General features: G+C 43.0%; 1 protein-coding gene across 1 annotated transcript in view; it reads left to right on the plus strand.

The window, feature by feature from the left end:
- POT1 (protection of telomeres 1) overlaps nucleotides 1-13,290 on the plus strand; it is a gene marked incomplete at its 5' end in the record, with an annotated part of 199,990 nt that overhangs the window by 14,905 nt on the left and 171,795 nt on the right. Inside the window, 2 exon segments of the mRNA XM_030216827.1 lie at nucleotides 1,052-1,124; nucleotides 9,190-9,287. Coding sequence (XP_030072687.1) covers nucleotides 1,052-1,124; nucleotides 9,190-9,287 — 171 coding nt within the window.

A 13,290-nucleotide genomic window follows, 5' to 3' on the forward strand; every position in this document is an offset into this window, starting at 1 on the left:
GTGCTCATTATTGCTTGTTAAGTGCTGTTATTAGCGCTCTGCTTCTTAAGCTTGTTTAGGTACGCATGTTGTTATAAAATCTGTTTGGATTTTGGTGCGGCTCTCTAGGCGCGCAATATAGAATCTGGGGGTTAATGACTTGCCCAAGGTCACAAGGAGTGCCAGTGGAGATTGAACCCTGGTTCTCAGCCCACTTCTCTTAAGTATTAGGCCACTTCTCCACGCCAACTTTGAAAACAAATATAAACTCTGTAATTCACTTGCATGTTTGGGCAATACCATTAACTCATTCTGCATAGGCCTGATGACAGAACATAAATCTCATCACAAGTGTATTGTTAGTCTAGCAAAATACTACTTGTTGATCTTTCTAAGTAGGTTCTAAAATTAAACTTCAGTCAACTTCAGTCGTGCTCCTTTAGGCTGGGTCACTTGCATCCCTGCTACAACAGCTGACTCTTTGGGTTTAAGCAGTTGCGCCCTCTATTCTTTCAATGTGGAATATATTGACAGCAGTATGTCAACATTGCAACTTGAAAACAAAAATCATTCTAAACATCTTCTTACCTGAGAAGGAAAGAATTTAAGCTATATCTGTGCAAGTAAAAGAATATCTAACAAAAGAATGTAAAATAATATCCCTCTTCATACCCTCCCTACACTATCTAATACATCCCCCTTCCTTTCCCTCCCTAATAGTTTCCCATACTAAACTACATGTTAATCCCTATACACTCCCTCCTACCATTCCCCTAACTCATTCATCCTCCTTTTTGCCCATCTTACCTATCCACACATAACGATTACCTCTTTACTTGCAATACCATAGCTGCATCCATTTTATATCACTTTGTTAACATGATTTCTATGTAAGCCGCATTGAACCTGCTGCTATTGAGTGGGAAAGTGTGGGGTATAAATGTTACAAATAAATAAATAAATAAAAACTGGAATGGCTTAAGTAGTTGCTGATTGGGACTTTAGTACCCCTAATATGTATTTTATTATTGCTCTTAGCTAACTCTTCTGTCTGTTTCTTTTGGCCTTTCAGGGACTGGTTTTGATAAACTATCCTTTGACAAAGCTTGGAAATGGGATGAAGCTATTCAAAGCTGTACTGGAAGGTATTCAAATTAAATATTAAATCCTGTTCAGTTGTTGCCTTACTACTGAGTACTTTGTGTACATGTTGTAGGTTTTTTGCATCTGAAGCACATACTGCATGTATTTATAGATTTACTGATCACATAGGGGTTGATCCACCCTGTCTTTTTGTGTGCTACTACTAGGCACACTACAAGGCATACGCAGCGCTGTACACCATACACATAAAGACAGTCCCTGCTCAATGAGCTCACAATCTAAATAAGACAGGTAACAGACAGAACAACTAAGGGGTAAGGGGAATTAAAGAGGAGGGGATAAAAGGTACAGGCAAGTGAGCAGTGGTTAGGACCCAAAAGCAGCGTCAAAGAGGTGGGCTTTTAGCTTGGACTTGAAAACAGCCAAAGACGGGGCTAGACGTACATGCTCGGGAAGTCTATTCCAGGCGTGTGGTGCAGCAAGATAGAAGGAACAGAGTCTGGAATTAGCAGTAGAGGAGAAGGGGACAGACGAGAGATTTGTCAACAGAACGGAGTGCCCGAGGGTGGGGGTGTAGGAAGAGACAAGAGTGGAGAGGTACTGGCGACAGTGAATACACTTATAGGTCAGTAAGAGACGTTTGAATTGAATGCGGAAACGGATCGGGAGCCAGTGAAGTGACTTGAGGAGAGGGCTAATGTGAGCATAGCGATTTTGGCGGAAAATGAGTCGTGCAGCAGAGTTTTGGACTGATTGAAGAGGAGAGAGATGGCTAAGTGGGAGGCCGACAGATAGATATTGCAGGCATATCTGGTTTTTACATATTGTGAAAAAGATGGGCACAGTCATTTACAGCAGTGTTTCCCATGTCCAGTCCCGGAGTAACCCTTGCCAGTAAGGTTTTCAGGATATCCACACTGAGTATGCATGAACTTGATTTACATACACTGCCTACGTTATATGCAAATCTCATTCATGCATATTCATTGTGGATATCCTGAAAACCTGACTGGCAAGGGGTACTCCAGGACTGGACTTTGGGAAACACTAATTTACAGCATAGCTCAAAAGAGATATTTGGAGTGTGTAAGGAGTGGCGGAGCCAATTACAAAGATTTCATTAATGCTTTTCTACTCTGCTCTCAGATTGGCACATCCATAGATGCATATGTGTGTCTGCCCCAAGCCTACTGGAGCTTCATGACTCCCAGTGTTTGTTTTCTAAAGAAAAAATGTTTTTTGTTTCTTTCCTCCCATACAGCCTCATATGAGCTAGGCTGTGACATCTGTCACTTTTTTTTTTCTCACACTTACATGAAATGTCAGGACAGAGTCTCTTTGGAAAACTGGGATGGATGAATTGGCTGGATGTCAGCCATACCAGCAAAGTTCAAAACTGTATTTAATTTGACAGCTTCCAATAACAAAAAAGAAAAAAAAAAGTCACACAAGGGGTTTTTTTTTTTTTATTTCACTTAACAGAAAAAGATTAGTTTCACATCAGCCTTCCAAAGCAAACAGTAGACAAATATTTTCACCATGGTTTAGAAGAGGTTTTTCACTGCAGTTCAGAGCTTTCAGGGAGGACCCATGGGCCCAACTATTTTGTTCAGGATGGGCTCAATTTACTTTGTTAAATGTAATGTTTAATTGTGTCCACACAATTAAACATTACATTTAACAAAGTAAATTGAGCGCTGAAAATGTATGAACAAAATGTATGATCAAAATGTAATTGTTAATTATTAATGATTTGTAATCTGGCTTGAAACTGCTTCTTAAGGGGGTCTTTTACAAAGGTGTTCTATAATTTTTAGTGTGCGCCACCATAAACCCCCCTTTCTTGTTTTACCACACCCATATCCTTGGGGAAGCAGTGATTCACATATGTGTTTCATTTTCTTTATTATAAATCCAATTGTGGAACCTAGTGACTGAACCATAGCGTGCATTTTGGGCTTCACCTTGGGTGTGAGTGTTAATGCCTATGCCTAACTGATAGCATAAATGCAGGTATTCTATATCATCGCGCTTAATTTCTAGGAAAGCCCCCTGACCTGCCCATTCTCCTTCCATGGCCACACCTCCTATGGAGTTGCATGCTATGAAATTTAGGTACACATGTTGTAGACTAGAACATAGGGCAAATATGCGTATAACTCCTAATTACTGCCAATTAAGTGCTTGTTAACACTAATAATTATCACCTAATTAGTTTGCACATGGATCTGTGATCCACGCCCAACGTTGGGTGACCTATACAGGATCTGGGGGATTGTTTGCATGGTGTTTACTTTGAACATGGGCATGCAAATGATGGAGTTTGGGTGAGGCATGCAGTATGGGTGTACGTAATAAAATACTATGATTTATGCATGCAAGAACATCAGTCCTAGGGATGATATAAGTGACTGTGCATTAAATCAAGGCACACTTGCAGCCACATGCTAGTATTTTATAAAGAAAAGTACAGTAAGCAAGTTCTTTATAAAGTAGGTTTCAAATAGGTATAAAACTACTCTTTAAGTGACTCGAAATAATTCAGTGAAGTATTGTTTTCCCACTGTGCCCCTCCCCCTTTCTTGTTCTATCACACCCATATCCTTGGGGGAGCTGTGATTCACATGTGTATTTCATTTCCTTTGTTATAAATCCAATTGTGAAACCTAATGACTGAACCTTAGGTGCTCATTTTCAAAGCACATATATTTTCAAATTAACATAGTAGTCTATGTGATTTGAAACTTAGCCTCATAGTTTACTACTGGTTGGTATATGTACTGCCAGCTGGTGGTGGAGGTGCATGCAATACCTGTTGCTGTGAGACAGTAGCACTTTGTGGTTAAACTATAAAATAACATCCTTTGAAATCTGATACTGACATCAAATGACTTGATATGTTGTTACACTTTGGGACCAACTCATTTAAATGCAGTAAAATTTTCTGCAGTTACTTTGCATTGATTGCAAAAATTAACACACAATAAGTGAAAAGGCTTTGTGGTAACTGTTGGAGATGTGGCTAGTGTTTACCCATGCACTTACTGCTCAGAACAAACTTTTAATGAAAGGTAAGTGCATTGCCAATTAATGCGAATGCATCCACATGTAATCAGCAATGCTTATGGCATGCCCTGTATCTTCAACATAACCCTCCCCAGACATAGCTGGGCCTGGGGCAGAACTGGATCGCCCCTCGCCGCGCCCTCCCCATACATACCTTTCTGTCTGGATGACCTGATTAAACTGTGCACTATGATTGATATTCGATTTCAGGAGCGGGGCAAAGAACGGTGTTCCATTGAAAGGATAGGTATGAAGACGCCGAGTCAACAAGGGCTACCACCGGCTCCTCGTACACGGGAGATTCCCCTGCAACCACCGGCAGAACCCATGCAATTAGGTCATACCCCTCTCACAAATCAAGAAAGACAGCGACATAGGACCCTCAACCTCTGCTTGTACTGTGGTGAAACGGGACACTACGCGGTCAACTGCCCACAGAAACTCGGCTCTTTAGGGCCAGGATTAACTGCAGGAACTGGAGTAAGCCAATCCTCTAACCTTCTGCGCACTCAGTTTCTCATGCCAGCGGTTCTTGACCTAGGACATAAACAGGAGCATACTAAGGTCTTTTTGGATTCTGGGGCAGGTGGAAGCTTTATAACCGCATCTCTAGTCCAGCAACTGAACATTCCTACACAAGAACTACCTAAGACCATCCCGCTTTTTTCGGTGTATGGTAGTATCCAAGGCTATGTAAATACTCAAACGTTGCCTGTGGGCCTACAGATTGGCGATCACCAGGAGGATATCTCTCTATATGTCCTTCCTTCAGCAGTACAACCCATCATTTTAGGTCTTCCCTGGCTACAGAGACACAACCCGGTCCTAGACTGGGGTAAAGGTGAGATCGTGGACTGGGGCGAGTCGTGTCAAAAACTTTGTTTCATCCCTGACACCGATAGTGTGGTCGGCGAACAGTTGGACCAGGATTCAGATGCATGGACGGATATTAGTGACTCTCAGGACTCTAAGACTTTTACAAGGGGGATGACCTGTGCATGTGCCTTACCCCCGATCAGCCAGTGCCAAGTGGAATCTGGTAACGGGCCCAGGTCTCCAGATCTGGCCAACAGGACTGCTGAGACGCCTCCTTGGGGCCAGAGATCCCGCACGTTACGTAAGAAGTCGACCCCGGGACCTAAGCTTCAGGACAATCCGGAGCGCCGGAGATCTAAGAATCAAAAGACTAGTTCGCAGCAAACCATGGCCTGTAGCTCCACTCCAGTGCCAGGCACTCAACACCGCTTGGTAAACAAAGCCCAGTCTCGCCCTCAACTGGCCAGCTCCCGGCCGGCGCCTAAGGATATGGACATTGGAAGATTACCTTATCGTGCCAGCCGATTTCACCCAGAAGATCCAGGGAAACCCAGACCTCCCGAGAAGCCCGGGGAGGCCTTAAGGGAGAGATACTGTCACGGTTGTGCCCAGGTCCCTGGCTCGCAGTCACCTCGGTCCCCGGGGTTTAGACCTGGGGAATGCTGTGAAGTGCTGGTTTACCGTTTCCCGTGTTCCAGAAGATATGCTGGTCCGGTTCGGATCTTCCAGCTCGCCAGATTGTTTTGGGAGTTTTTGGAACCAAGCAGCACCCTTACCTGGTGAACTCCCTTGTGACCTGCCTTTATTAACCACCTGGTAAGGTTCCTAGTTGCCTTGCAACAGTTTCTTCAGAGGCGTTCCTTTGGTGTGAAGTGTTGCAGTGCCTTTGTGCTTTTCGTGTTGGTGACTTTTACTCTGCTTGTTTTTTGGACTATTCTTCGTCCTGCTGCCTGCCCAGACCCGGATTGTCTATTGGACTATTCTTCTGCCTGCCGCCTGCCCAGACCCGGATTGTTTATTGAACTATTCTTCTGCCTGCCGCCTGCCCAGACCCGGATTGTTTATTGAACTATTCTTCTGCCTGCCGCCTGCCCTGACCCGGCTTGTTTCTGGATTGTTCGTTTGCCTGCTGTTTTTCCTGGAACCCAGCGTGTTTCTAGTGTTCCTGGTATTTGTCAGCTTGCTGCTGTGTCCTGCCTTGTCCTGCAAGTCCTACCGGCCGCCTGAAGCCCAGAGCTCAACTCTTGGTGAAAGGTGGCCAAGTGTAGGTGAAGCCTTACTCCAGTCCACTGTGTTTCAGTTCCGGTCTGCCTTATCTGGTGTTGGGGTGATTCTCCTGCCGCTGCCGCTCCTCGGCAGTGGCCCAAGGGCTCACAAACCCAGGTTCCTGCTGTGTATACGTGACACCAGGTTAAAGGAAACCTAAAGTCTAGTGGTAGATAGACATGCTCACCCCTGGAGGAGTCTATTGAACCAGCAAGAGTTGTCTAATCAGTGATTGTATATAAGTAGAGCCAGGCAGACATTCCCTTGCTGGTTCAACAATTCTTGGTGGGCCTGCCCTGCATTTTCTGCCTTCTAGAGAGTCTACCATATTATGCTTTGCACCTAATTCCTGTTCCATGCCTGGTTTCTACTCCATGTCATGGCAGGAGTGATTCCCGGATGCTCCTGCCTCATTAGCAGCTGGGGTTTAAAATGATGCCTCTGACCCCTAGTGGTAGTTTCACAGTACCACTGCAAGGAGTCAATCAGCAAAATAAGGATTTTGTGAAGATGTTGGGGTGAGGGGTATCTTGGACATACAGTGCCATGGTAAGTGTACTTCAGTAGTGTAGATGCACTTGCCGCCTTCTGTTTTCTTCACTGATTATGACTTGATTCCCCCTGTCATATTGATTGTGGAATGCAGATGATGGAGTTTTTTTTTTCCTGTTGGATAGTTTTGCTTGCCTATGGTTTTTATCAGTAGAATGGATCCATGGAATCTTAGCGGAGATTAGGTGATGATGCCGGTAATTGGGAAGCAAAACCGGTGGTGGGCAGACTTCTACGGTCTATGCCCTGATCGTGACTAAGTAGATATGGATAGGCTGGAGTGTAAATTTCAAGGGGTTTCGACGTTAGCTTCAGAACTTAGTACAAGAAGAGTGCTGGGCAGACTTCTACGGTCTGTGCCCTGAGAATGGCAAGGACAAATCAAACTCGTACCATGTAAAATGAGTTTATCTTGTTGGGCAGACTGGATGGACTGTCCAGGTCTTTATCTGCCGTCATTTACTATATGTGTAAAAAGGCAGGATTGAGAGAATGTTTGCTCTGCAGATCTAATGATGGTACTATGGCTAACATGGCAGGAATGATTTTTTTCCTGGGAAAGGAGGTAAAAAGGTAGAAGTGTGCGTATAAAATATATATATAAAGTCGTGGATGAAATTTGATTGCAGAAGGGGATGGCTGTGGTTTAAGCAAAATAGTACAGGAGTACAGCTCTGTGAAGGACCTCATTGTCTTACTGGGGGGAGCCAGAGGGGGCAGCCTTTAGTAGTGTTGCCTCTGTTATTGAGCTAATTACACCCTGGAACTCTAAGCTATCTTGCCTCAAGTTTGTCAGTTAATTTGTGATGATTACAGAAAAAAAGAAAGAGTGTGGAAAAAGGGTAGTTGTGGGTAAAATTGATTCACGGAGAGAGTATTGTAGAAGCTTAAATTTTAACAGGTTAAATGGTCTCTCTGTGAAGTCAGATGGGTTAACCGAGGATTATTTAGCAATTGGAAGTGTTTGATATGCGGGAAAAAAAGTTTGTAATTGTAGTGAAGGAGAGTGACTGGGAATTCGGGAATATATTTTTTTGTTTAATATAGAAAAAGTAACAGTGTGGACGTTTTTGGAAGTAATTTAAGGCGACTCATGGGATTTCAAATTTCTTAAGAAATTGGCATTGTACGCACGCTGACGATTACCGCTTAGTTAACGCGTGAGACCTTACCGGTAAGTCAGTGGGTGGCGGTAAGGTCTCTGGTCCAAAATGGACGCTTGCCAATTTTCATCTTGCCACACTTCCATTTTGCCCCCCCCCCCCCCCCAAAGATAGGCATGAAAAATGGACCTGTGCGCATCCAATACACGCGTCTGCACCAGCGCTGCCACATTTCGTCGCACCTTAGTAATAGGACCCCTTACAAAAGATCTTAAATTTGTACTCTTTGGCCTTTTCCTTCCTTCTTTTCCTCCCCTTCTGTTTCTGCTTTACCTTCTGTTTCATACCTTTTCTTTCCCTCCTTATTTTTTTTATTTGGCAGTTTTATAAACCACTTAGTAGCACTATTATTCACTATGCGGTATATCAAGCCTTTTTAATAAATAAGACCAGTTGAAAAGTGCTTACTTAGGCCCCTGTTTACAAAGCCTGGATTGGCTGCTGTCGTGGACAGGATGCTGGGCTCGATGGACCCTTGGTCTTTTCCCAGTGTGGCATTACTTATGTACTTATGTAGCGGCTGGCGGTGCAGTACTACTGACACAGCCCGTTCACATTGAGTGTTTTAATAATGTGTTAAGTTTTGGTGTTAAAGAAATTTGTCACCTTATGTAAAATATAAGTTATGATTTAATTTAGAAAAATATGGAGGCTGGGGTAAGGAGGGGTCCTTGTCTGGGGGAAAAGAATCATAAAGGTTTGGTATTTTGAGGGGAGGGTTTGCCCTCATTTTTTGCACCTACCTTTTCAGCAGGCAATTATTCATGTCTTACTAACATGGATATTTTTTCATATACATATGTATTCCTCTTATAAAATGGGCAACACAAGTTGGTATGTTTGACCTGTCATAACCCCTCCCTCTTTGTATCCTAACCACGTCTCTGTTTAAGATGCGGTGAGCTTTCCGATATATAAGTAGCCCCCTTTTTAAAAATGTTTTTTATATATGTTTGCTCATCTGTATGTGTAACAGCTGCTATTTATACTTGGGGTTTAAGTTTGTTGGAGTTTGGGGAGGGTGGGGGGATGTGAAATAAGGGAAAAATCTCCATATGGAGGCACATGGCAACAGATCTGACTTAATTGGAGGTTGGAGCAAACTAAAACTGTCAGGTTAAAAACAGATCTCTTAGAGGTTCTGATCTTAGCTCCCCAACACAAGATAGGATATTAATTTTAAACTTAAAATTGAAATTTCTTTGTGGGGAGGGAGATAACACTGACTGTTTTATGTTTGTAGAATCAATAGAAGGGAAGTCGAGTTCAAGCATCACATCCATCAATACCTTTTTCTTTGGAAAGCTGGCAGAAGAGTGTGCTAAAGTTGTTCACCAAGGGGTAAAGAAGTTTCTTTTGTTTAGTCTTGCATAGATTTTTTTTAAAGCATCTGGTAGATATATTATGCTACTTTATTAAATTTACATCTATCTGTGAAATTCGTTAAATAATATCAGTGTATCCTGAGATGCATGCGGAGCAATGCTGAACATTTGTACAATTGTTAAAAATATCTGTTAGAAAGAGTCTCTTTTTGACATTGCATGGTTAAATGTGGAGCATTATTTTGACCAACTGTAAGGAAAATATTTAAATATTTTATAAGGCATTATTTATTGTGCTCATAAAATAAGAGTACTGCAATTTGTTTTACTCAACAGGTAATAAGGAGATGTATTGGTGAATAAATATTATACCCAAAAGAGAGAACAAATATTCTACCTACTATAGGCAATTACTTTCAACATCTGAAATTATGTGGTTTATAGATCAGCTGTAAACATTGCTTTGGGAGCTTATAATATTTTATCCATTGCGTTTTGTTTCCATTTCACAAATGGAAATGGGTCTGCTTATCTTTTATAGGACACTAGTAAAAAAGACCCGTTTCGGACAGAAATGAAACGGACGCTAGCAAGGTGTGCCTGTGAGAGTGTGTGTGAGAGTGACTGTGAGAGAGAATGTGCAAGTGTGTGTGTGTGTGTGAGAAAGACTGAGAGTGTGTGGCAGGGGCCCCCCTCCATCTCCCGGCCTCCTTCCCCCTGTCCCGTCCCCCTCCAGTTTTTCCTCCGCTCACCCCTCTTGAGAAAGACAAAGCAAAGTCAGAAAAAGTGCAAAGAGGCCTCAAGGGCTCCGTCTTTACTACATACAAAGCAGCGATTCTTCCGCACCCTTAGGCTATAGTGGGCCCGGCCGTCTTCTTCCCTACATAATTTCGTCCACACCCCCTTTCGCCTGGTTGAGCCAGTGAGCATACGTTACAGGGGCCGACGAAGACAGCCAATAGACGGGCAGGCATTCTACAATCAAGCTGTGCGGGGCTGGACCAGGCTGGAGCACTGTCTCTAATCGTTGCTCCGCCCTTTAGATACTCAAACACACACACTCAGACGTACGCGCGTGCACGTTGGGGTTGTGTGCGCGCCCTAGGCGGTATTGCTAGCGCGGAGACTTTGCTGACTGTTCTCCCTCGCTTTTGCACTGTGTTCAACCTGCGGCGTGGGGAAGCACCTTGGGTGCGTGTCCGTGAGGAGCATAGAGCGGACTGCCTGCCGCGCCCCGTAACCGGCTTCTTCCTTTGGCAGTTGCTCTTGTCGACCAGGGAAGTGCTCAAGGAGTTCTTGTGTAGGCGGAGGAGGAGGGTGTGTGCCTTATGCCATCGCTCCTGGGTGGGGGAGGCATTGCTCTCTCTCCCCACTCGAGGTGCCTCTTGTGTGACAGGATCCATTGCTGCTCTTGCTACAGGTTGTGTCTTTTGGGTTGGTCCGCCCGGGTATGTGAAGCAGCAGGTAAACGTGAACTTCCTAGCAAATGGCGGCAGAGAGCTACTGGTGCTTGTTGCATCGGTGCATCTTATAGTTGTTAAAAGCTCATGTTATGTGTTTGTGTGCGTACTTGTATAGAACCAGGATCCTTATTTGATGGTCTGTATTTAAGTGGGGGAGAATTTCACTTATTTTTCAGACAGGTTTTATTTTTCGGTTGTAGGCGGTTCTCAACGTTTGCTCCGCCCTCGATGTCATGACGTTTGATGCAAGGGCGGGGCCTGGTGGCTTCACCACCACGAACCTTCGAACCTGAAGGAACTGTTGTCAGTGGCTTGGCTTCACTGACGTCAGTGTCCTCAGAACGTTGAGGATGAGTTTTATTATAGTAGGTTATCGGACATTTTTTCAAATACATATTAGGTTCATAAATGGGTATAGAGCAGTGTTGCCCGACCTTAGCAGCAGAGTGCAACTACTTAGCTTAAATTGATGATGTTGCCATTTGTATTTAGGTAATCTATGCCCTAAAATAGGGGTGGGCAACCTTGGTTCTCGAGGGCTGCAATTCAGGTAGGTTTTCAGGATTTCCTTAATGAATATGTATGAGATCTATTTGCATGCACTGTCTCCATTGTATGCATATAGATGTCATGCATAGTCATCAGGGAAATACTGAAAATCTAACTTGAGTTGTGGCCCTTAAGGGCCGTGGTTGCGCAACCCTGCCCTAAAGATTTCTGTCCAAAAAACAAAAAAATTCTAAATCTTCATTTTTGTTGAGTCACATGGTTTAATGCATTGTTACTAGCCTTATAGTGAGAGTAACTTCTGTAAACTACGATCATGTTTAAAAGCAATGGTGGCCTGGTTTCATGACCATAAGTTGGTTTTTAATAAAGATAAGATCACAACTTGTTGGGTAACATGCTGTTAGATTCGTCCATCATTGGTCCCAGTTCTTTTTGTCTCCTGTGCCATAGTCATTGATTCTTTCTGTTACTTGGGAATTATATTAGACACTTCTCTTTCATTTCATAAATAGATTAAAAATGTTTTGCAATCTGGATTCTTAGCTCTTTGCAGGCTACGGCCACTGAAGAAGCTACTGGCCAATACAGCCTTGCACGCGCTAATTCATGTGTTTTTGGTTTCATGTTTAGACTGTTGCAGTATGGTGTATGCAGGTCTTTGAGCTTAAAGGGTTACAGACATTACAAAATACTACCATTTGTTTCCTTTGTAATGCTCATGGATTTGACCGTTGTTCATCTTTATTGAAAACATTGCACTGGTTACTCAAGATTTTGAGTTTGTCTCATGAGGCCCTTCATTCAGGTGAACTTCCTTACTTGTCCAATTTGATCTTACCCTGTACCCTTCCTAGATCCCTTCATTCCATGATGTCACTAGTTTAGTTCTCCGTGCTCCATCCCGTGCCTATTATGAATCCATTAGTCAGTGTGCTTTATTTTTCTTGTCCCCAAACTTTGGAATTCTCTTCCTCCTTCTGTCCATGGGAAACTCTTAACAAAAAATTTAAAGCGGCTTTGAAAATACATTTTTTTATGAAGCGTTTACTGACTATTGACCTGATAGAGTTTTGTGAGTCACAGTATTGCATGTGATGAACAGTTCTCTGGATGTTTTACTATGTGTGGTTACTCTTGTGTTCTCAAAAAAAAACCAACTTTCTATACAGTGGTTTACAAACTATAAAAAGTATGGAAAGAACACCAAATAAAATAGGACAGGTAATCTCAATTTTATTTGGTGTTCTTTCCATACTTTTTATAGTTTGTAAACCACTGTATAGAAAGTTTTTTTTTTTTTTTTTTTTAATAAAGCATAATCTTTAAAAAAGCCATTTGCTATCCAAAATATCACTTGAGGCCTTAAACACAAACAGTGATTTCATTTAAATCAGGATGGCTGAATGAGATTTTGGTGTGACCATTTCTATTGATTCAAAGTATAAAGCACGTTAAACTTTGTGAAGTTATCACATATGATGAGGACAGTGTAGTTGTTTGCCTCTATCACTGGGATGCCTAACTTCCAGAAGAATTGGGTACAGAGGAAATTATAGGACAATTAGTCATATTGCAAGTAAGTCTCATACAGATGGCATAACATACAAAAGCCCTTTCTTCCACAGAGGATTGCTTAGCATGGTACTTGAAAATCCAGCTGAAAAGGGGTGTGGGGTTTCAAGATAGCAGCCAGCAAGAACATGCTGAACTGACCTCTGTCTGGACTTCTGTTATGTTCTTCTATCTACTTTGTCTTACCTTCTTTCTGGATTCCTAAACAGAAAGGGAAGCCCCAGGTGCCTTCCAGCCTGGTTAGACTCCCTCTGTGGCAGATGGAGGTCACTAGCTTCATTCGATTGAGCATCAACCCGGACATTTCTGCACACAGGGTGAGAGGAAGAGCCCTGCACTACAGAATGAAGTATTGCTGAGCCCAATTGAATCAGCGGTTGTTCTTGCACTCCATTGTAGGACGCTGTCAGAGATGCTGTTGGCGTCCGGAATCATACTGCCACTGTTAGCTCCTGTTGGAGGGCCAACCTTGCC

The sequence above is a fragment of the Microcaecilia unicolor genome, chromosome 10 (genome assembly GCF_901765095.1).
Source record: "Microcaecilia unicolor chromosome 10, aMicUni1.1, whole genome shotgun sequence".
NCBI lineage: Eukaryota > Metazoa > Chordata > Amphibia > Gymnophiona > Siphonopidae > Microcaecilia > Microcaecilia unicolor.